We start from the raw sequence: 25,000 nt of genomic DNA, 5'->3' as shown, positions 1-25,000 counted from the left end.
CTCCTTTACTTTCATAATGTTTTATATGTATATATATATATTTATTCTGTTGGGGTTTCTTCTCTGCCCTGCGCTCAGTGCGTGACAGTCCGAGGGTCTGGGTGCGGAACGTGTTTGTGACCCTGGGCTCTCCCTCTCCCTCCAGATATATGTTCGGTAAAGGCGCAAAGCGGAAGCTGGACGAGGAGGATGACGAGGGGCTGGAAGGCCAAGCGCTGGCGTCGCCTGTGGCCCCTGGAGCGGCGGGGGGGCCCGGGCCCCGGTGGCCCGAGGGCCCCTCCAAGGTGTCGTACACGCTGCAGCGGCAGACCATCTTCAACATCTCTCTGATGAAGCTGATGTACAGCCACCGCTCGCCGCCGGCCGAGCCGCGGCTGGAGCGCCGCGTGCTCATCAACAACATGCTGCGACGCATCCAGGAGGAGCTCAAGCAGGAGGGGGCGCTGCGGCCGCCGCTGCTGCTGCTGCCCCCCTCGCCGCCGCCCGACGACCCCATGGACGAGACCTTCCGCGAGGCCCCGCCCGCCGCCGGCAGCGGGCCGGGACCGGCCACGCCCGGGCCCCCGTCGGCGATGCCCGCCTCCCCCGTGACGCCGGCGTCGGCCGCCCAGCTGCCCCTGCAGCTGCTGGCCCTGCCGCCGTCGCCGGCCCCTCCGCCTACTCCTCCTCCTCCTCCTCACACGGCCACGCCCCCCTGCCCGCCTGCCACGCCCACCGGCCCCGCCCCCATGGAGGCATGCCTCACGCCCGCCTCCCTGCTGGAGGACAACGACACGGCTTTTTGCACTTTGGCCCCGCCCACCCTGCCGCTCTCCCCTCCCCCCACCCCCCCAAACTGTCAGCCTGCCAGCCCCCTCCCCCTCCCCCCCAGGGGCCCCTCCCCCCACGGTGCCGGCTTCTTCCCCCCGGCCCCGGCTAGCCTGGCGCCGGGCCCCCCCGCAGCCATAGCAAAGACAGCAGCAGCAGCTAACACCACAACTACCTCCCCCACGGCCCCCGCCCTCCCCCTGCCCTCCCCCCCGCTCCCCCTCAGGGACAGCAGGACCACGGCCCCCCGGGCCGAGGTGGCGGTCGTCTCGCCCACCTCGGTCGGCGTGGTGGCGGACGCGCCCCCCGCCTCCCACCCCTACCCGCCTGCGCCCCCCTCCCCCTCGGGGTTCCTCTCCGACCTGGCGCTGGACGACATCCTGTTCGCCGACATCGACACGTCCATGTACGACTTTGACGCGTGCACCACGGCGGGCGCCGTCACCGCCAAGCTGTCGCCGGCGGTAACGGCCGACGACCTCCTCAAGTCACTGACGTCGCCGTACGCCGTAGCGCCCGCTCCCCAGGTTTCAGCCAATCAGCCGTTCAAGATCGACCTGACGGAACTGGACCACATCATGGAGGTGCTGGTTGGCTCGTGAGTAAAGACAATGTAGACCTTTAGCACCGCAGCAGAATGGACTGGAATCAAAGCTGTGGGCCCTTTTTACCTTTCTCCTGATTGTCCTTTTATTTTGTATTTCTGTTCTTTCTTTAATACAGTTTTCAAGAATCGGTAATTGTAAGCATCAATGTGATGTAATTTACTACTTCTATTACTACTACTATTACTACTACACCTACCACTACTACTACATAACATTGTGCATGCACTGTGCTTGCCTTTTCCAAAAGAGAAAGGACATAAAGTGACCAGGAAACATGGATTATCATGCACACACACACACACACACACACACACACACACACACACACACACACACACACACACACACACACACACACACACACACACACACACACACACACACACACACACACACTAACACAACACACACACTAACACAACACACACAAACACACGCACACACACACACACATCAGAGGCACAAAAGCACACACTCGACTCAATTCATGGCTTTCAGCAAATGAGTGCCTTTCAAAAATAACCACTTACTCAACCGTGTAATGGTATCCTCATGTTTTATGTAGTTTTTTCTTATGGTTTCAACAGTTTGAGGAGTCACCCGTTAGATGATATTTTTCCTTTTTATTTTGTATTTATTGTATCAAAACTATTATTATTGTAATTAATAAGTAAGATCACTTCTTAAGATCAAAATTACAATAATGGATTATTTAATACTAATTATATTTACAGAGGTAATATTTTATTTGTAAAGCAAGCCTAGAGAAACCTTTTCTTTTTTTAGCCCTTTCATTTCTTCCTGTCTTTTGTCCTATCAGAGGTCTCAATGTTGTACCGTGGCGCTACATATCAGCTCGGCTGCAATTCAGGAACGGGCACGCGGTCGCCCTGTTGCTCCGGTGGCCATTGTCACAAAAACCCCAGTGTTTTCGGTCGTAAGAAACGTCCGATAAGCATATCAATTCACTTTAAAAGCCGGATTTCCGCACATTAGCCTTCCCCAACGGCCCTCATCCAATCATTAATAGCAGGCACATAACTGTACTTTAAACGGTCTATGTTTTTTTACTCTCGGTTTGCACAGGAGCAATCGCAAAGACTTGTGGCCACGCCTCCCCCCGACACCCTCAACAGAAACCCTTGGCTCCTCCCACAACCAAAGCGTGGCATGTTTACAACGAACGCTGCACTGACGACAGTTAGACTAGAGAGGCCAAATGGCGCTGGGGAGAGTGGTTTCAGCTGTACACAGGTGACCCCAACCGACAGCCTCAGTCTGTTTACGTGGGTTCGCTAAGGATTACTTCTTGTTTTGTAGGTTTTTTTCAGCATAACATGCAGGGGGAATCCAAACCCCCCCTCGCGGCGTCTCGAGTCCTCTCGGGATTTAATAATAAAAAAGGAGACTTGTGGGAGTGCTCGTTTAAACATGGCCAAGCAACGTTCAAAACCTCCGAACTGTAGAGCTGGGAGATTCCATTAATGAATTACACGGATGGATCCGGTGTGTGTGTACTTGTGTGTGCGTGTGTGTGTATGTGGGGGGGGGTCTGAGTGTGTGTGTGTGTGTGTGTGTGTGTGTTTGTGTGTGTGTGTGTGTGTGTAAGGGGTGTCTGAGTGTGTGTGTGTATGTTTGTTTGTGTGTGTGTGTGTTGCTGAATCCATCACAGTGTTGTGAGCCAGGTGGACAAGAGCTGACGGCAACCATATAATGTTCACAGAGGATTACTTATTATTATTATTATCATTATTATTATTATATTATTATTAATATTGTTTCCTTTTGATATTTTCACCCTTCTTGGAGTGAACCTTTGGAGTGATTTGCTTTTTGTTTTGTTAATGAAGTTATTTATTCTGTGCTCCTTTTTTTGTTATTTTGTTTCCCTTCCTGTGTAAGATATTTATTTTCTGGTGTGAAGTGAACCATTTGAATTGTAATCGTGTGTACAGAATGTGTGGCGAGAATGTACTCTGCCCCAGATAGGATTGTTAATCACTTATGGATTTTATCGGTGGAAGCCATTATATACGAAATATATCTGTCTGTTTTTTTTTCACACTTCCTTCCCTGTTTTATTTGTCATGTGGGGTTGGGCGCTGCACAAGCGATGAAGGTCTGCCTCTTAATTCCTTTCATTTCCTTTTTCTTTTGTTTTTTAAAGAATAATTGTAACAGTTTGTGGGTCCGGGGAACAGTCGATGCAGCTCAATTACTCCCAAACTGTCCTCTGCATTCAGATGTCAACACTCCAAAGCCTGTCACAGACTCATGCCAAAAGTAATGTACATAGTCTACGCCTAGCGGGGAGCTCCCGGTAATGTATATAGCACGCCTGGAGAGCCCCCCTCATTTCATCAGTGTTCCTTCTACATGTCCTTTCTTTGTTGTCTGTTAGTTTTTGTCACCCAAATCTATTTTTACCGCTGTCTTGTACACTCTGAAGTGAACCTACAAGACCCTTTTAGGGTCAGATGTGTTGGGGCTGGTGAGTGGGTGGGGTTGGGTGGGGTGGGGTGGGGTGGGGTAGGGACCGCTAGGAACATTGTGACTGGCTATGCAGTCACAATGTTCTCCCTGCTGTCCAACATTCGAAGGCTGTATTTTTCACAGACCCTAGTGCTGTGCCTTTTTCTATGCAATATAAACAAGGACAACAAACACAAATCGTCTGACGTGGAGAGAGCAACATTATCAGATGATCACTGTATTGGGATCCAAAATGTGGACTAGATAAGACATGCGTGTGTGTGTTTGTTTGTATGTCTGGATCTGAGTGTGTGTTGGTGTGTCTGTCTGAAATTGTGTGTGTGTGTGGGTGGGTCCGAATGTGTGTGTATGTGTATGTGGGATAAAATGGACGGGGTCTATGAATTTGAAGCAGTCTTACTTTTGTAGTTTTATATATATATATACATATATATATACATACAATAAAACTCTTAAAATAAAATAAAACTCGATGTGTCTTTATTTGATCGCACTCTCCGCACGATGATGAATCTGGAGATACCGAACGAACAAAAAGAGGAAAGATAAAGATACAAACACAAACACTTATTGTTGTCTTTTAACACAATGCCCGTTCTCTATGAAATGTTACAGTGCCATTAAGCCCGACAGCTCTGGAGTCGCTCAGCTGGTTTTGCCTCCTCGCTGGTTATTGGCTGCTGAGAGCTACCAGTGCCAGCAGACGAGAGCGAGCGGCGTGCCTGTGGTTATTTCCAGCATTCAGGCCACGCAGCTGTGTGTGTGTGTGTGTGTGTGTGTGTGTGTGTGTGTGTGTGTGTGTGTGTGTGTGTGTGTGTGTGTGTGTGTGTGTGTGTGTGTGTGTGTGTGTGTGTGTGTGTGTGTGTGTGTGTGTGCGTGTATTTGTCGGTGTGTGGAAGTCGGCTCCAATGGCTGTTTTTCGACGACACCGGAGAGTAGAGCAGAACAGAGGAGAAAATATTTTGCAGATATACAGGTTAAAAAAGACTTTAAAATCCCCTTGAATTAATGCATACGCTCTAAATGTATAGGCTACGTTAGTCTTATGATTCGTCTACTTTTAAGGGACATTGACGAATGTTGCTATGCAGACGGCAGTGTCTCCCCCCTACCGGAATAAGATTGCTGTTCATATGTTTATATTATATAATAAATCACCCAGATAACTCCTACAATCCCAGCCGCCCCACCCCGTTGCGTAAACGTGTCTAGTGGGTTATATGCGCTATCTAGTGGCCAATGCGGGGCGGTACAGTTTACATATAAAGCGATGCAGAAGGCGGCCCATGATAATCCGAGTCAAGTGCGCTGCAAAATTGGGGGAGCTTTTCCGTTTCTTTCTGTTCCCCTCCGCGTTCAATGAACTGTAGGTGTTTGGTATCACTTATCTTCGATTGTATTAAATATATATTTATGTTTGTAACAAAATATAGCGCTGGTGCTGAACAGCCACAGGCTTTAGGTAACTCACTTATAGGACGAATAGTGAGTTACCTAGTGTTCAAATAGCCCTACGAAAGCCATTCTTGAATAATCAAGCTATTAAAAAGTGTGGAATATGTTGGTTTAGAATCGGTCGATTTTATTCATATCTAGAAGACGTCAAATACACGCATGTTGATCTTTGTCCAAATGTGATATAATAGGAGCAGGACTTTAGCCTACTTCATGAGCTTTAAGGAATAGGCACACATGTCCAGCTTCTTGAATTGACACCTAAACCAGGACAGCTCAGCTTTATTCGATCCTGCTCCTATACACTTGACTGATTCAAGAGGGAAGAACAAACAGTACCATAGTAGATAACTCCAAACAAGTCAACACCACTACTTGCAGCAGCACTCTATTAAGTCTAGTAGGTCTAGGGTAGTAAAACGGCGACAGAGACCCCCTAGTAATCCCCACCACTGTTGCATCATGCTCTATCAACGACCCCCCCCCCCCCCCCACACACACACAAAATGTAGTGTGCGCATGTCCCCGGCTCTTTGTCAACACGCGCTCCTTCTCCAATTGGTTGAGACTCAGCGCCGCTCCGACGCGCGCCGCTCCAGCCTACTCACTGGAAGCGTAAGCGCACCGACCACGCTGCTCTCTCAGCCCGGATAGTTGGTTCTCCCTGCTGCTCATAGACTTAAAGGACATTAGACTCATATTCATCAGGGTAGACTATAGAAACTATAGTTCACAGTTGAGTTGAGGGATGGCGAAGAGCAAGGGAGAAATCAACGGCCACGCGATGCCCCACTCGGAGTCCACCGACCAGATCCTGGACCGGCATCGGACCAGCGAGCAGAAGAGCTTCGGACAGAAGTTGAGGGGTTTCCTCCGGAGGAACCTCATGGTGATCCTCACCGTGTCCGGCGTGCTGGTGGGCGTCGGGCTGGGCATGATGGTGAGGAAGATGAACCTGACTCGGGCGCAGATGACTTACTTCGCCTTCCCTGGGGAGATGCTGCTGAGGATGCTGAAGATGATCATCCTGCCGCTGGTCGTGTGCAGCCTCGTCTCAGGCGCCGCCAGCCTGGACACGCGCTCCCTGGGCAAGCTCGGCGGCATCGCCGTGGGCTACTTTCTGGGGACCACCCTCATCGCCTCCTGCATCGGCGTGAGCCTCGCCTTTATCATCAAGCCCGGCGTGGGCGCGGGGGCTTTGAACACCAACAGCCTCGCGCTGGAGAGCATCAGCAACGACAAGGAGACAGCCGACTCTTTTTTAGACCTCGCGAGGTAACGTTGAGGGGTGTCTTGGCAAGGAGGCGGAGGTTATATTTGGGGATTTGACTGTATGACCAATCCGTGGGGTTCCAGGACATGTGGCGCGGGAGTTAACACTAGCCACTAAAATAGGTTGACCCACCGCTAAGTCAGGGCGGCTCGCTGTCCCCTGCCAGGTGCTCCGGGGATGGGACAGCGCAGAGCGGGACGTTTATAGAGGCTGGGGGGTGGGGTGGGGGCATAAGGCAACGTATTCCCGAATTAAACTCATGGTATAATGTGCAGTTGATTAAACACAGAGTCCATTGCCTGGATATAGATCTCTACATCATGTATAAATATACACGTGACGACGTATACAGATACACACTCCTACCACATTCGATTTTTTTATTATGTGCAATTGCATTAGTTAATTTAGTCTAAAGTTGGATGTCAAGGTAATCCACCACTGTTGAAAACTTTAATTGGCAATATAACTCATTCAAATGTCTAGTACATTAGAAGCCCATAACATAACTACTTACATAACACAACACAACACAATTTATAGGGGGTCTCAAGTAAGTAGGACCCTAAAGCAGCTTATTGGCAGGTGCGTTGATTCTCAATTTTCAGATTTTGTTATAAATGTCAAAATATAATGATGTGGCGACAGTGACAACATAATTTCCAATAACTCAATAAAACAAAAATATCAGAGGAAGAGGCTGTAATTAGACTTGACTGAGACGTTAAATGTCCACCCTGTGTTCGAAACAAGTAGACTTCTGCCTACAAATGTAAACTCTTGATAAGGAATATAAATACAAATGAAACTAAATGTATTGCCGGAACTTCAATTAGATGTAAGGTTCATGACATCAACAGCCGAGAGCTAATCATGGGCGAACCGAGTCGCAAAATGTCATACCAGCCATAGGAGATGCTTGGCTCTGGGGAACTTACTTGAGATTAACATACATTACATAGTAGACTACTTGTAAGGCATTTCAGCAACTCTATCAGGAAAACGTAGCTCTATACCAACGCCAGTATTGTGCACTACAAGTATTCATCCGTCATTCTTCTACTCCTTATTCACTGTTTATATTTACATTTGTGCAGAAAATGTGTGCTAAAGAGTTGGTGGGGATACCGTTTTTCACTCATGGTCTGTAAACCTCAGCTTGTATGTTTTGCTTAATCTTGTGAGCCCCTCTTGCTTTGTTTCGCAGCACAACTGAGGGTAGGGGGTTCATACAGGTCAAAGGTCACTGCAAGGTTGAACTACACAGTTTGACCGCTTCACAACTAGTCTGCTACGAGCAATATATACCATCACTGAATTATCGGTAAATGTATGCTAGGAAAAGTAGTGACTTTCATTCACTTCTTCACTTTTAACATTGTTTTTGTTTCCCTCACTTCTTCTCTCGTTTCAGGAATTTATTTCCAGCGAACTTAGTGGCAGCTGCTTTCCGTTCTGTGAGTACATGATGCCCCTCATCTCTCCTCTTTCAGCACCCTGCAGCCCCCTTTCCATGTACTGTATAATATCTTTAAACACTGCCTCTCTCTCTTTCTCACTCTCTCTCTCTCTTGTTCGCGCTCAATCTCGCTCTCTGTCTCTCTCCCTCTCCCTCTCTCCCTCTCTCTCCCTTTCTCTCCTTCTCGCTTGCTCCCTCTCCCTCTCTCCTTTTCTCTCTCTTCCTCTCTCTCTCTCTCTCTCTCTCTCTCTCTCTCTCTCTCTCTCTCTCTCTCTCTCTCTCTCTCTCTCTCTCTCTCTCTCTCTCTCTCTCTCTCTCTCTCCTTCTCACTCCCTCATGGGGGAACATGAATGCCTCTTTCCTCTTCTCCTCACCAATGGTTTCCATGGGGAAGCCATTCCATTACAGTGCGCCTAGCAACCCAGCGCGCCTCACTGCTCTTTAATGTAGTCCGCTGGCCGCCCGCTCCGCTTCTCAGAACTGGGCCTGCCGGTCTATTAGAGCTGAAATACTGAGTCAGGAAGTTCAATATTTGGGGACACTGACTGATGCACAGACACACACACACACACACATACGAACACACAGACATGCATATGCACACGGACATAAACACACACATGCGTGCACACGGACACACGCACATGCACACATGCATGCGCACCCATGCACACTGTCAAAAACACGTTTAATTCACACACGCACACGCACAAACATGCACATACCCACATCAACACACTCACATGGGATTTGAAGAAGGTGGGCCAGGGGCTGGCCACTGAACCAATAACACACTCTTCTAAAACCAAGGGTTAAAGTGCAGCAAGGCCGCTGGGTTCAGTAATCCCCCCCGCACACACCCCCTGCTTGGAATGTCCACAGCGTCAGATAAGGCTAGACGGGTGCAGAGAGAGATTTACAGCATAAAGAACGTTTCAGGGCCGCTAAGTTAGAGGGTTTTTTGTAGAGTCGCTCTTGCTGGCCCTCGTTCTATTCAGTCATCATTTTCTCTACCCAGTCTTGGTTCCTGGGTTTGAATGGATATTCAAGCAGACTACTGACGACAGTGATTGAATGAGTGAATTAAGTAATGAATGAAAAAATGTATGCAGCAATTAGCTAAACTGGTCCTTTGTTTGTGTCCGCCCATTTTTTGGGATACTCTTTTTCTAGAATGGAGATCGACTCCATATATTGTACTTACCGATCTATTTACTTACCATTATAAGTGTTAATACAGAAATGTATCAGTTTGTTCGTATGTCCAGCTACAAAAAGTGTAGCAGTATGTCCTGCTATAAAAAGTGTAGCAGGACATGGCTGTTGGCATCCATGCACATATGCACGCACACACACACACTTACACACACACACACACACACACACACACACACACACACACACACACACACACACTTACACACACACACACACACACACACACACACACACACACACACACACACACACACACACACACACACACACACACACACACACACACACACACACACACACACACACACTGCTTAAACAGCTTTTCCAATTCTCACTGATATGATATCAGTGTACAGAACACAAAATATGTTCAACACCTGTGTGGAACACGTGAACACATTTTTTGAGTGCCTTTTACAAATGGAAAAGCTGTAGCACCCCCTTGATTGCATTGCACTTCGCCACAGTCTGTGTGTTGCAAAATTGTAATGACCTTTCACTCCACAAAAAGGTTTGCAAAAGATTTTGCATACGATTTTGAAAAGCGTATCGGCGAATTGCGACTTGGCAGGAAGCACTTCACTTCCTTGTCAGCCCAACCAGTAATGCCGCCTTCAAACAGCTTGGAGTTTCGGAAGTTTTTACATGTCTTTACGTAAACCTTCCCTTTTTCCGAAATAATTGAGTCCAGGAAACGCCCCTCATAATTGCCTAGGCTATGTTAGAATGGGAGTTAAGTTCGCCTCTTAGTGCTTGCTGCAAGTTCAATTTAGTCTATCAATGAAATGGGCAGCCATTGTTGTGCGTGAACTCGGAGTGTCATGCCGCCTTCAAAACGGTCAGAGTTTCCGGGAGGTTCGGAGGTTCATACCTTAACCTCGGAGGAAAGTGCTTTAAAGGTCCCATGACATGAAAATCTCACTTTATGAGGTTTTCTAACATAAATATGAGTTCCCCTAGCCTGCCTATGGTCCCCCACTACCCCAGTGACTAAAACTTGCGCTTGGTGTAAAACAAGCACTAGCTGTTCTGCTCGCCTTTCAAAAAACGGAGGCTCAAGTGCGCTGATTTGGAATGTCTTTATTTATGTCGTCATAAAGCATCTAAGCTCCTCCCCTTAATTTGCCTGGCCCGCCCAGAGATGTTGGCCCGCCAATGAGACACGACCGTGCGAGCGCCACACAGCAGGCAGCGCACGGTTCAGTCTATTTCAGATTGATGTGAAAGTGGAAGAACCAGAGACGTCGCAGAACCCGACAAAGTCGTAATTCATAATATCGTCTGGAGGCGCACACAGCTTTTGGTCATGATAATATGTATTATATGATATAGATATCTATGTATTATATGATATTATTTAGGTATAGAGCTCCAGGACTGTAACGCAAGTGTTGTACACTTCCTTGTTATTTGGATAACCGTTCTGCTTTTGGTGTTATGGCGCATAACACGTTGGACTCTCGTCTCTGGTATTTCTACAACGAGACTCGTAGTGGGGGTTATCTCAGCCAAGGTTGAGAATGAATTGGGGGGAAGGAACTTTGGCTTTGACTCCCTCAAGAACATGAACCATGACATGGAGGAGAAAGGGATTGTTGGCGGCAAATGTCTCCCGCTTGAGCCCCAGAGGGACCACCGCCGGAGGCGGAGGTGCCTAAGCGCTGCCCGGCAACAATCCCTTTCTCCTTCTTGTTGCGGTTCAGTCTACTTCACATTGATGTGGACGTGGAAGAACCAGGAACGTCGGAGAACCCAACGCGGTCATTTGAGATTCATAATATCGGCTCACACAGCTTTTGGCCGTGATAATATATATTATATGAAATAGATATCTATGTAGGCTATATGATAATATTTAGATATAGAGCTCCTGGAATCCCGTGTGTTCTAGAATATTTAAAGAACACGGCTAAAGGCTGTGTGCGCCTCGCCATTGCGATACATCCACTGTAAACAGAGCGCATGGTACCGTGGCTGCAAGCTGCTCAGGGCCACACCCCCACCCTCCTCCTTGACCCGCCTCGCTCCTCCTCATTTGCATTATAGCTACAGACACCAAAACAGCGCATTTGGGGGAAGCTCAATGTGCGACTGGCTCGGAGCGGCTGTAACTCTGCACCACGGCTGAATTTCGGAAACATCTTTGAATACTGTGTTAGTTGCCCACTAATACCTAAATACATAAAATAGCATGTCATGGGACCTTTAAACACTCTGTTAGGTCGGAGTTTTCGCTCGAATTTCGTGGGGAAGTAAAGCTACCCGAGTCCTCCGAGATCATGACACAACAATGGCTGCCCATTAAATTGATAGACTAAAGTGAACTTGCAGCAAGCACTAAGATGCGAACTTAACTCCCATTCTAACATTTCCATTACCATACATTATAGATTACAATTATAAACATCCCCTGATAAATTCTCGCTCATGTACAACCATCACAAGCAGTTCTAATAACTGATTCATCTGATTAAGCAAAGAAGCGCAAAGAGGTCCCTGCGGGCCGGGCCGACGGACTGCGGGGACAAAGGGCACAGTTGTGGGGGGTCCCAAGGCAGAGGGGGGGCCCATGAAAAAATAAATAAAATAATAATTACTTATCGGCCACGTCTCAACAATCGCCCCATACCCCCCCCCCCCCCCCGTCAACAATCGCTCCATACCCCCCCCCCCTCAACAACTTAGCGCAGGGGGGCCCATTAGTACCTATAGTATAGGGGCCCAGGATTTGGTGCTACGGCCCTGCCTGCGGGCATCCATAATTATAGTTGTTATGGTTTATGTCATAGCCTACGCAATTCTGAGGGGCGTTTCCTGAACGCCCTTATTTCGGAATATGGGAAGGTTTACGCAAAGGCATAAGAGCTTCCGACCCTCCGAGCTGTTTTGAAGGCGGCATCAAAGCACTTTCCTCCGAGCTGAAGGTCCGAACCTCCCGGGAACTCCGACCGTTTTGAAGGCGGCATAAATGCCGGTTTATACTCCTCCGTAAAGTGCTGTGACACGGAAAGCCCTCTCCCTCTCCGTAGCTTACGTTCACATCCAATATTTTTTTAACTATCCGTCGACGCAACGGAGACGGCAAGGGCTGTGATTGGTCTTCTAACAAAATCAATTCCGGAATCACTTTGCACCTTGTTTACTTTGCACTCTAAGGACCAATAAAAAACCAAATAAGATTTGAAAAGCTTATGAAGTTTATTCACAACACTATTTAAATGGTTAGTGGTCATCATATAAGATCAATCGGGCGGCGAATTGCCCCCCTCGAGGGGTCTCCGTAGTTACGGATTACGGAGTCGGAGTAGTCGTCTAGCGGTAGCCTATCTCCCAGAGCACACACTCTATGAACTGCATCTGTGTCTTCAACGCGATTGTTCTCCACATCATCTGCCAAACTCCGGCGCGTAGCGACAATCTCCTCCATTGCTGACATCTACGAACATATTGTGCGTTCAGATTGCTAGAAATATCGGGAAACCATCTTCGTGACATCAGAAAGTTCTTGTGAACGACACCTCATGACGCTCTTATGATTCAGCCTCCGTTCGGCAACTGGGGCCAGATTTTGTGGTGCGTTCACATCGCTTGAAATTATGGGAACGGAATTATTGCAACGTCGGAATGTTCTCGTGAACGACACACACTATGCAATGCGAAGGGTAACTCTGTTAACAAAATCTGGCCCAAGTTGCCGAACGGAAGTGGAATCTTAAGAGCATCATGAAGTGTTGTTCACGAGAACTTTCTGACGTCGCAAAAATGTTTTCCCCATAATTTCCAGCGATCTGAATGCACCATTTGATAACGATAGTTATGTTATTATAGCTCTAGTTCTATGATTGTAGGCGTAGCCGTCTAGGCTTCGCCTTATGGGCTTGTCCTCCACGCGCGAAAATGTCAATGCACCTATCAGCGTGGGCAACGCCCACATTTCCCACGGTATTTTATGTTTGCTTTAGCTTTCTGCTCCTGAGTTTGTATTTGTATAAGGGTTAGAGTCCTGAGTTTTGTTTGTATATTGTAATAGCATGTCATCCAAGTGATTTGTTCATCTTTGCTAGTTTGTCAATGTTGATACGTGTACCTTTATTTTACTAAAATGCCTTTTTAACTTTCCCTTTATTTTCTATTTTTACCAGAAAAATACATGATCTGATACCAGAGAGAAAGGTTGCTGGGCTAGAGTCCTAGGCCCCGTTCACACGAAGCCGATTTCATGGCGAAACCGCAAAGGTATTGTACGGTTCGGCCTTCCGTACACACGAAGCCGGCGAATCCGCTGACCGAAACCGCAAACTTCTGAAACCACCCTCGGGGGTGGTTTCAAATCTACCCGGTTTCGTTTTGGATTCGTGTGAAACCGACTGAAACCGCAAACCATGACGTCATCGCCCCACCCCTCGACCTCCTAGCCAATGGCTCTTAAGCCCGCGGAGTCTCAGAAATCACATGCGAGCCTGCGCATAAGGGCAGCCTTTATGCCTATGCCTTTATGCGCATGCTCGCCTCTTCTTCTTATTTCATTTCTTCTGGATTTCTGTACCAGAAGCAGCGCCCCTTATGGGCCTGGAATGTTTACTGCAGCGTTCCTACAGGTCTACCCGGTTTCGCTTGGCTTCGTCTTTACGGAGATACTTCCAAACCGGATAGATCGAAACCATAACGGTTTCGCCCGTTTCGGCTTCGTGTGAACGGGGCCCTAGAAGCTGGGTTAGAGTCCTAGAATATTGTCCTTTAGGTCGGGTTGTAGTCCCGACTTGGGTTCCAGAGAGTCTGTTGATCTGATCTTAAATAACTTTCTTAAATACATTGCACTTTCAATTTTACTTACTAAAAAGCCTTTTTAACTTTCTATTTTACTCATTTCTTTGCATATGTTTTCTTTTACTTATCTATTATTTTATTTTATTGTATAACAATGTTTATATGTGAAGCACTTTGAGTCTGCCTTGTGTATGAAAAGTGCTATATAAATAAAGTTGCCTTGCCTTGCCTTGCCTATCGTGTCTTTATAACGCGGTGTATACCGTCGCTCATCCTCCACGCTTTTCTTTCAGCATTTGGAGGGTACAGCAGGTGGGAAACTAGACGGCTACGCCTACAATCATAGAACTAGAGTTATAATAACATAACTATCGTTCTATTTCATGCAGGCTACTCCGTCTAGGCTTCGCCTTATGGGCTAAGGTGAAGCTGCGAGCGGAGCCCGATCAATGTACTCCTGCTGGACCCCAGTCAAAACGACTTAAGTCACCAGAGCACATTAAGACTCAAAAAGCCAAGGAAGTGTAAAACAGCTTAATAAAAAACGAATTCCTCCTAGATCTAGTATTGCAATGATCAAGAGAGAAAAAAAGTGAGTCTATAAAGACTCCGGCTCTAATCCGTGCTTCATGGAACCCATGAAAAGGAAAAGAAAAACCAGAGCAACACGGTTTCCATTAGGTCTGCTACCACCGGGGGCGGAGCTACCGAATCCGGCTCTCCAATGAGGGGTCTCTCTCGGCCGTTTCTTATTTGAAAGAAACGGCGGGAGTGCCATACTGACAAACAAAACCACCTGACAATTGGCGGGCCAATAGAAAAACCCCCTAGCCTGTTTTTCATTTGAAAAACGGTGGGAGAGTAAGACTGGTAGTCAAGTCCAACTCGCCAGCCGGCGAGAGGAAATCCAACCACGCCGCTTTAAAGAACATGTCTATATTCTTAAGCCATAAAAGGGGTCCCGGACTCCAGCCCAGAGTTGCCGAGTGAACCCCTGGACATATCTAACATGTAAAAAAACGGACGTAGGGGCCGGGGAAGACCAAGACGCAGCCGCGGAGATGTCTTCCACCGAAACGCCCTTGAGTAGAGCCGTTGAAGCGGCCACGCTCCGTGTGGAGTGAGCTTTAACGCCCAACGGTGGCGCCAAGCCCTGCCCAGAGTAGGCTAAGCAAACACCCTCACATATCCAGTGAAAAACCGCTGCTTAGAGAGAGTGCGGCCCCTGCTAGCGTCGCTATAACACACAAACAACTGTTGTGTGGAGCGGAACGCGGCCGAGCGATTCACCTACATAGCCAATGCCCGAACCGGGCACAGGAGATGCAACTCCGCCTCCGCCTCAACAGACAGAGCGGTTACTTCTCCGGCCCGCTTGGCAGAAACCAAGGCCAAAAAAGGCGCCGTCTTTGAGGACAGGGCATCCAAAGGGGCCTGAGAAAGAGGCTCGAAAGGATCCTTGGACAATCCACGCAACACGGTGGGGAGATCCCAGCGTGGTTTAAGCACGCGTGAAAACAGGCCCAACCCGTCTAGCCCCACGCAAGAATCTCTTGACCAGTGGATGGCTGAAGATCGGCCCACCATCACAGCCTGCATGGCCAGCCGAAACGGCTGTCGCATAGACCTTGATAGTGGAGAAGGCCAAACCTTTCTCCAATAAGTTTTGCAGAAAACGAAAGCACGCTTCCCACTTCGCATTGAGATGGGACAGCGTGGTTCCTCTAACACCAATTAGAGAAGGCGCACCACTTCGCCGCATAGAGGGAAGAAGTAGAAGGCGCACGAGCACTCTGAATAGTGTTGATAACCGTCTCAGGCAAACCTTTGCCCTGCAGGATCAACCTCTCAGGAGCCAAACCAACAGCCGTCCCGAGACATCGGGCGGGTGGTGCACCGTTCCATGGGCCTGTGAAAGCGCATCCGGCCTGAGCGGTACCGGCCACGGCGCCGACCGCGAGAGCGCGGCCAGCTCTGGAAACCACAGAGCTGATCGGTTCTCCGGGGCCACTAATTTCAGGGACAGTCTCTCCTGTCTGACCCGTTCCAGAAGAGGAAGGATCAGCTGGAGCGGGGGAAACGCCTATAGAGCCCGCGGCCAAGGTGTGTGTGCCAACCAGGGGCGCAACTGCCTACTTTCTGGGGGGTATGCAGACACATAGCAGGCAACCCCCCCCCCCCCCCCCCCCCCCCCTCTTTGATCTGGGCACAAATTTGACCTAAAACACACTCTGATATTGAATCAAAAAATTCATTTTGAGTGCACCAGGACAGATATCCGGTGTTTTTTTTTAGAGGCAGCCTTTCTAAGATGCTCTGCCAGTGTAACATCATACCGTGCTATAAGAGATCAAGGATACCCAGAAAATTTCCATTTCTAGGATTTCCTATCTGTGCATTTTGTCCCTGTGAAAAAGAGTTTCCTCGACGCACAATGTTGTTGGTAAAAACATATTTTTACTTAAAAACAATACCACAACAGTCGAGTCACTTGCACAACTCAAGCCTCCCTCCAGTCTAGAACTCTGGCCCGAGCACCAGAATGGGTGTGGCTCAATTTATCTATAAGCCACAGCTGCCGACTATTACAGGGCTAACAGGCAGACAGGAACACGTGAATCTTTTAAAACATGTTAACACAGTGAAGATGCCATTCACATCTTCACTGTCCCTCTCAGTGGCTGGTTTCTTTCTGCAAGGAATAGTATGCAGTCGATCACTCGAGTAATCAGGCTCTCTGCAATTCGCTATCAATAGTTTTACCTAGGCATAAGCGTGGTGCCAATTCTTTCCACATCAGATAAGCATTTATGTGGTAACCACTTGTTTCATGGTGCTTCAGTATCTTTGAAAGACACTGCCAGTTATTATACCCCACCACTCTAGTTTCACCAAAAAGCTAACATGCAAAACAATAGACTCTTTTAGAGCTGTTGGTGTACACTGTACAGCAACCAATAGGGGTGGGAAAAATAATCGATTCTTCGATGCATCGTAATACTGTGTAGAACGATTCAGTCTCGATTCAGATACAATAATATTATTTTTTCACTTTTGGATTATTAATGGAGTTATAAAGTATCAACTTTATAACTCCGTTTTTACTGGGTCTATTGACATAAAACAAAGACTTGCATAGAGATTGAAGTACAACAAAATAGCCACAAACAAGTTCCTTTATTTTTCTTGTTATGATCCGTTATATTGTAGGCTCCATTCTGATCAGTACACAGTTGCAAGACAACAGTAACCTGTTGTTTTACTAGTAGATTTAGCTAACCTGTATATTTACAAGCCTCCTCTTGATACACTGCCATAAAGATGACCTTCCCAATCTTTATTTTTCTATGTTGTGACCCCGAGGGCTTTCTTTTCTGCCTCTCCATATTGAGGTACGTGTCATCAGATGACAATACGGTTCATCTGAAGACACTCTGGCGCTCGCCTCCAGGGCGTAGTCGAGGGGGCGGCCACTGGAGCGCCGTGTGGAGAGGAGGGGGGGAGGGAGGCAAAGGAGCGGGGGGGCGCCTTATCATTGACGTTCCTCTGTTATCGATCATCATATCATGTACACAAACGCTGTTAAATACAGAAAATGCGGACTCAAATAATTTTACTTCCATTGCTTTGGCGCCCCCTCTGGTGCGGCGCCCCTATGCGCCGCATATAGTGCATGCATACCCACTTTTTGCGCCACTGGTGCCAACGCATCTACCCCCAACGGGGGGAGATCCCGAGGGCTGAGGGATAACCACCACCTTCAGTGCGTGTTCTCCCTGGACGCTTAGAGGTCCATCTGCGCCGTCCCGAACCTCTGCCAGATCAGTCTGACAATGTCGGGATGTAACCGCCACTCGTCTCGGCGGGGACCGCCTCGAGACATGAGGTCCGCCCCAAAGTTCTGGGCGCCCGCGATATGCAGGGCTCTCAGACTGAGGAGATACTGATGAGCCCAAAGCCAGAGCTCGACCGCCTTTCGGTGGAGAGCAGGGGACTCCCCCCTGTCTGTTGATGTCCGCCGCCGCCGACACGCTGTCTGTCCTGATCAGAACGTGGCGGCCGCGCACCAGGTGAAAGAAATGCAACAGCACTTTCCTCACAGCGTCGAGCTCCAACACATTTATGTGTGCTGCAGGTGGCGTGCGCCACTCGTCTCCGACCGAGTGAGAAAGGCACGTTCCTCCCAAACCCGTCAACGAGGCGTCCGTGAAGACCACTACGTAGGGCGCCCCCCTGCCCAGGGGAACACCCCTGAGAAGGGCGGTGGGTCTTTTCCAATATTCCAGGTCTGGCGACACCGAACGGGGAGCGAGGAGCAGCCTGAGCTTGTGTCGCCTGGGGTCCAACCGTTGGCGAGCAAACCACCGCTGGAGTCTGCGCATAAAAGGCAGACCCAAGGGGACCACGGGGTGGGCAGCTGCCATCAGCCCTAACAGGCGCATGGTGGACAGTGCGGTCACGTTTCTGCGAACGCGAAAAACGGGAGAGCGCCGACCGGATGGCGTCTCTCCGAGGAGGCGAAAGCATCGCAGTCATGGTGGCTGAGTCTAGGCAAAGCCCCGAGTAGACTGTCTGCCGGCTGGGGAGCGGGGAGCTCTTCTCCCAGTTGATGGCAAAACCCCGGAAGGAGAGATGGTTTATCACCAACATGGTGTCCCTTCTCGCGGTCTCCTCTGAGTTGCTCAGAATAAGCAGGTCGTCTAGGTAGAAGAGAATCCTCTTTCCCTGATGCCTGAGCGGTTCCAACGCCGTCTCCACACACTTTGAGAAGGTGCGCGGAGCCAGGGAGTAGCTGAACGGCAGACACTGGTACTCGTACGCCACCCCCATAAAGGCAAAGCGGAGAAACTTCCTGTGCGCCTGCCGAACAGGGACGTGGAGGTAAGCATCCTTGAGATCCAGGGATGTGAACCAATCGCCCTCTCTCACACACCGGAACAACGCTCCGACAGTGAGCATTCTGAACTTCCTCCTGGCAACGAATCTGTTGAACACGCGAAGATCCAGAATAGGTCTCTTTTCCCCTGACTTCTTGGAAACCAGGAAGTAGCGGGAATAAAACCCTAGGTGAGACTCGTGGACAGGGAACGACAGTGATGGCCTCCTTCACCAAGAGACGGGCCACCTCTGCTGCCAGAGCCGTGCTCGCAGCCGGGTCCCGTAGCGTGGTCTCCACCAACCCCATAAAGGGTGGGGGACGACGCTTGAACTGTATGGGATAGCTCCATCTCAACGTGTTGTCCAACCAAGATGGTAGAACGCGCCGCCGACAATCTGTCTCTGGAGGCGGTCGGGGGGCAGCGGCTTTTCGTTAGGGCCCCGTCCGGCGCCCGAACAGAGAAGCGCTGCCAGGGGAGGCTCCAGCGGAGGGATCCCCCTCGCCTGAGTATCGGCCCACCCCTCCACGTTGGTGAAATCCGCGAAGGATTTTCACCGGGGCCTTCAAGGTCGAAGGGTCCCTACCGGCAGCAGTGAACAGGTACTGCACAGGCGGGAACAGGGGGCACTGGGTAACCCGCCGGGAAGAAGATGGGGTGCGAAAGCACTCGCCCTGTATATCATCAGATATGGGGACGAGAGGCGGGGCCGGCATGGGAATCCCCTTTATGGCCGCCGCCTCACCCATGATCTCCAGAAGAGATCGGCCATCCGGCGCGGTTTCCCACGTTGAACGACGGTGGCGGTTGTAACCCGGGAGCGGGAAAAAACCGGACGCCGAGTCACCGAAGGCGTCGTCCATGGAGGCGTCGTCGTTGGCGTCGATGATGCCGTCGTCGTCGTCCAGTCGATGGCGTCAGCGAGGTCCACCGCAGGAGAAAAGAAGAGATGCCTGGAGAGGATCCCCTCTTCAGGCAGCTCCCGGCAGGCGACACAGGAGACAGGGGCCGCCATAGCAGCCGCGGCGTGGTAGGCGCCGAGGCACCGAAAGCACGCCAAGTGCCCGTCACCCGGTGCCAGGGAGGCGGGACAGGATGCGCATAGGGGTCCTGAAAAGGACCTAGCTCCAGGAGCGCTCTCAGGTGGCCCAGAAGAGGGCCGTTTGTCCAAGGCCTCGCCCGAGCCGCTGCCACCGGCTTGGGAGATCCGTTTTGTCGAAGTACTCTTAATGTATTCTCGATTTTCCGCTGATAAGCACAAGTGCTGAAAGAAAAGGGAGGATGAGCGACGGTATACACCGCGTTATAAAGACACGATACCGTGGGAAATGTGGGCGGTGCCCACGCTGCTGGTGCATAGTTTGAAATTTTCAGCGGACAAGCCCATAAGGCGAAGCCTAGACGGCGTAGCCTAAATGAAATAGAACAGAGTTGCCCAGTTGGTGACGTATGGTTTACTAGTGACGTGCATGAACATGCCAGATCATGAATGTTTTACTCAATATAAAAGAATCAACCATCATATCACATACTTTACTATTGATTGACGTTTTAACCGTCTGTTGGCATCGACTTTGCTCAGTTTTAAACGTTGTGTACTGTTAAACCAGCTCTAGATAAGGCCAAGTGTAGCCTTCCATAAAGTGGTAATACAAAAAGCAAAAGGATAGCAGGTGATAGGCTACAAGGAAATAAAGGCATTCAAATTTGAAACTGATCCTACTAAGTTCTGTTTAGTTCTGACTTTTTTTATTGGATAAAAAAAACCTACTGTGAAAAACTTTTAGATTCCTAACACACTTTTTCAAATTGAATTGAGGATTTCATTGTCACTTTGAATATTAATATACACTTTGAATAACATATTTTCAAATTGCATTATTCAATTGCATAATGAATTGTCAACTGCATAATGTAAAGACTAATTGAAATGCAAATTGTAAATTGCATTTCCATTATAATTTTGCTACATATATGCTTCCATAGTGTTCATCAACAAAAGGAGGCAGTGTTTTCAGCAGGACTTTTATTGCAGAAAGCATTCTAGTTTGGTCTGTGCAACCCCTACATGTTTTTTTTTTTCTTTGTCTTCCTTGAAGATTGATTATTGACCTCATAGCTCATTGAACATATATTTCATTTCCACAAAAATATGTCCCACAAAAATGTTTCACTTAATTGTTGTGTCTCATATATGTCGTACGCTTTCTTACTCTTATTTTAGCCTTTTCTTTTTACATCTTCACCAAGATAGTAATACATCAACATATTGTACCACTTACCGATGTGATTAAACTGCTGTCAAAATGTTCCATTCCTTTAACCAACATCCAATGGGATCCTTTGCAGTACGCCACCGACTACAAGATGGTGGCCACTGGAAATGACACCAATGGAACGGCCCTCTACCAGAAGGCGAGTACAAACAGACTGGTACACGGAGACCTTTGCACTGGAATACGCCAAGATCTTAAATACATGAACACAATGGAACGGGGATGTTTAGCTCTGGGTCTGAATAGTGGGAGTTGGTTTAACGCCATCACAGTTAGAAATAGAGAAAATAGGCATGAAGACGGAATTCATTGGTCCAAACCAGTTAGACGGCTTGCTATCATGTAAAATAAGAACAGATAACCTTTACTTAAATTGCGTTAGCCCTAGATAAAAACCTATAAACATACAAATATACACAGACTTGACATAGATAAAATTGGTGATAACTGTGTTTCTTTTAGCATGTTGCCAGGTAAACATGACTCCAATCTGTCAGCAAGACATTAATAGTGCAAACTTACACGCCTTCTGCTTGATCATAGTACACGCGCCACACGCAACACTACCAATACTGCTACTACCACTACTATGGTGTCCGTAAATGAAGCATTCATCAACGCTAAATCACATCCTAGTCCATGGCCCTGCCCTTCAGCGGCCCTCCTATTCTTCTGCTGTCCCCCCAGAATAGCAGCCGGGCTGGGGGCGCCCCACCACACATTCCTGGACCAGCTCCAGCATATAGCTTTCACTGGGCCTGGGATGGCAGATCACTTCCCATGGGCTGGGGAAGGGAGCCGGTTGGGGGGTTGTGGGCTGTGTGGGTTCAATTCCAGTGGTCTACTCTACGCCAGAAATCTCACTGCGCCTAACTTGAAAGACAGGTGTAGAGAACGAGGCAGGATGGCTCTAAGACTTTTATTCTGAACCAGGTGTGATTAAGTGGGTGCTTGTGCTCGTTCAATAGACAGAGAGACCATGGAGTCATGAGCCTCTGGTATGTTAGCAAAAATCGCAATTAATGACTATAAAGTCAACATTGCTCTCTAACATGAAAGGATGATGACCAAATATGCAAATGGCTGTTAGTAAATGAGTGATAAGAATAGGAGGACAAAAACAGATTATAATGTAATGTGTAGTTGAGAGGAGAGTGGAGTAAAATGGAATATAATTCTAATTATATGGAAAACAATAATACCAGTATTGACCCGAGCGGGGGAAATACGCCTTTACTTTAAAGGGGTATTCATGTATAACAACACAATACAATCATTTACTTTAGTTGTAAGTAACTAAAATGGGAGAAATTGGATGTAAGTAAATTAATTAAACATTTAATCAGGTGATCTTTCTGCTTGGTCCGCAATATGGATTTTACCATATTGGACAAACAAGTATCTTGTTAAAATAATGATTGCTGTGGAAGAAGGGTTTTAACAAAAGCATCTCCGTAATTATCAAAGTGAAAGCACATACTCAACCGACTATTTGTTTTCTTTAATATTGACTATTTTCTGTATTCCACTGGCAATGCAATCAACGGCATGTTTCAAATGCAGATCTTGTCTGATTCCACCACGGCGGCTGGTCTAACATGCGTAACCTTTAACCGTTCTTCCTCTGAATCCTGTCTCCTGCAGGTCCCCATCGGTACAGACACGGACGGTATGAACATCCTGGGTCTGGTGTTGTTCGCCATGGTGTTCGGCGTCGCGCTCAGGAAGCTTGGGCCGGAGGGGGAGGAGCTCATCCGCTTCTTCAACGCCTTCAACGAGGCCACCATGGTGCTGGTGTCCTGGATCATGTGGTAAGGGTGTCACTGATCATTTGATTAGGGTGTCCTAGAGATCATGTGATTATTGTGTCCCTGATCACGTGATTAGGGTGGCCGACCTAGATCACGTGGTTAGGGTGTCCTGGAGATCATGTGATTAGGATGTCCCTGATCAGGTGGTAAGGGTGTCCCTGATCATGTGATTAGGACGTCCCTGATTCATTTGGTAAGGGTGTCTGTAGCATAATTCACACGTTCATACCAACAGGCCACATATGCCCTTGCCAATTAAAGAGGCTTCTTTCTTATCTTAGGGAGGTATCCTGAGCCTAGGGAGGCGTCCAGCTCATACAGGAGGCCATTCATCATGTGTCAATTCTAGAGATACGAGCGGTCAAGATGTTTGAGAGACCCAGAAGCTCAAGGCCACAAAAACACGCACATAGTTGCCGCAAGAGATCAGCATAGAGAACACATACGGGTATCAAGGAGGCGGGAGTTCAGCACCATGCTTGGCCAATCAGAGCACATAACTGAGTCCACGCCGGCCCAGTATTAAAGTCCCAACACATAGCCCAGGGGGCCAGAACGCTCCAGGTAACGCATCCTTCAAATGCCCTACTAAGTGTATCTCCACGCGTGCCTATACAATTCCCCTCCTTCTGCTTCATAGAGACTAGACTAAACCTTTGCCAAATAAAGTAAGTTAAAAGCGATCCTAATTCGAGTACCTTTTCCAAAGAACACGACATGTCCTAGAGATCTTGTCCTAGGACGACCTTGTTCATGAGATACGGTTGTCCTAGAAATCAAATGTCCACACTGTCCACATATCGCATTGTCTATATTTTACCTATATTGTCAAAAATCTTCACGTTCAACAGCAGTTCAATAGCCTATGCAAACACAGCATTTCTAATTCCGGGCCTTATAACCCACTGTCTGTTGATCAGCAACAGCCTTCTGATGGCTTGAATCAGCTGGGGTGAATAACACCCCAGTACCACTTGGGAATTGAGCGTGTTTGTATGGAAGCCTATTCAACCCGTGCTCCACTACCCTTCCCAGGTATGTGCCGTTGGGCATTATGTTCCTGGTGGGCAGCAAGATCGTGGAGATGGAGGACGTGGTCCTGCTGGTCACCAGCCTGGGGAAGTACATCTTCGCATCCATCCTGGGACACATCATCCACGGCGGCGTCGTCCTGCCCCTCATCTACTTTGCCTTCACCCGCAAGAACCCCTTCACCTTCCTGTCGGGCCTCATCACCCCCTTCACCACCGCCTTCGCCACCTGCTCCAGGTGAGTCGGGGGTCAGCTCGGCCAGTGCGGGCAAGGATTGACCTTGTTGACCTTTCGGATGAGGAGGTCACTATCAGACTGAATGATTGCAAACTTTGCACGTGTATGTTATATGCATAATTGATTGTATGTTTGCACATCCTGGCACATAATAAGATCACTTAGCATTGTGTAGCCACTTATCCTAGCTATTTTTGTTGAATACAGGGAATGGGTTAAGCTAACGGTTGTAAGTGCTTGTTTCTATGAACAGCCTTAGGGCGTGTTCACACAGGCAGTTTTTTTATATTAAAAAACACCTGACCCGGGCGGTTTTTTACCAACTAAAAAACTGACAGGGTGGTTTTGTCAAGTTCATTCTAGAGCAGAATGTTCTAGAGCCACGTTGCCAATCGGTTACCGTATCAAAGTGGTTTGACTACGCTACAGTGTCAGTTACAATGTCGAGGATGAGAAAATTAGCCCTTGTTTTGGCGTTAGATGACAACGACGAGGATAACGATGAACCTTCCCGTTTGTGGGTGCATGACATAAACCGGGGACGGCAGCAGTACGGGGCGTTTCATAGTTGTATTCAGGAGCTACGGTTTGATAATGTCCCAAAATCCCACCGATCGTCCTCCAGATACTCTCCTTGTGATATATGTTGTGGTATAACTTGTTGGTCATGTCATATAACTCAACATG

At 48.3% G+C, this 25,000-nt stretch overlaps 2 protein-coding genes and 1 long non-coding RNA gene across 4 annotated transcripts in view; all 3 read left to right on the top strand.

The window, feature by feature from the left end:
- The window catches only part of sertad2b (SERTA domain containing 2b), a 25,147-nt gene extending 23,353 nt beyond the window's left edge, over nt 1-1,794 (top strand). The window contains exon 2 of one of the 2 annotated variants that reach the window (XM_030379546.1): nt 146-1,794. In XM_030379546.1, coding sequence (XP_030235406.1) covers nt 150-1,409 — 1,260 coding nt within the window. In that variant the 5' untranslated portion in view covers nt 146-149 and the 3' untranslated portion in view covers nt 1,410-1,794. The remainder of the gene's footprint in view (nt 1-145) is intronic. The other variant, XM_030379545.1, reaches the window with a different exon arrangement.
- The window catches only part of LOC115560223 (uncharacterized), a 5,942-nt gene extending 1,576 nt beyond the window's left edge, over nt 1-4,366 (top strand). Inside the window, exon 2 of the long non-coding RNA XR_003979718.1 lies at nt 2,973-4,366. This is a non-coding gene — a long non-coding RNA (uncharacterized LOC115560223). The remainder of the gene's footprint in view (nt 1-2,972) is intronic.
- A 1,555-nt stretch (nt 4,367-5,921) lies between these two features.
- Nucleotides 5,922-25,000, top strand: part of slc1a4 (solute carrier family 1 member 4) — a 23,165-nt gene continuing 4,086 nt past the window's right edge. The window contains exons 1-5 of the mRNA XM_030379544.1: nt 5,922-6,638; nt 8,051-8,093; nt 21,307-21,372; nt 22,878-23,044; nt 24,080-24,313. Coding sequence (XP_030235404.1) covers nt 6,112-6,638; nt 8,051-8,093; nt 21,307-21,372; nt 22,878-23,044; nt 24,080-24,313 — 1,037 coding nt within the window. The 5' untranslated portion in view covers nt 5,922-6,111. The remainder of the gene's footprint in view (nt 6,639-8,050; nt 8,094-21,306; nt 21,373-22,877; nt 23,045-24,079; nt 24,314-25,000) is intronic.

The sequence above is a fragment of the Gadus morhua genome, chromosome 15, assembly GCF_902167405.1.
Source record: "Gadus morhua chromosome 15, gadMor3.0, whole genome shotgun sequence".
Classification (NCBI taxonomy): Eukaryota; Metazoa; Chordata; class Actinopteri; order Gadiformes; family Gadidae; genus Gadus; species Gadus morhua.
Note: the sequence above shows the minus strand (reverse complement) of the source record. Positions and strands in the feature narration are given on the sequence as shown.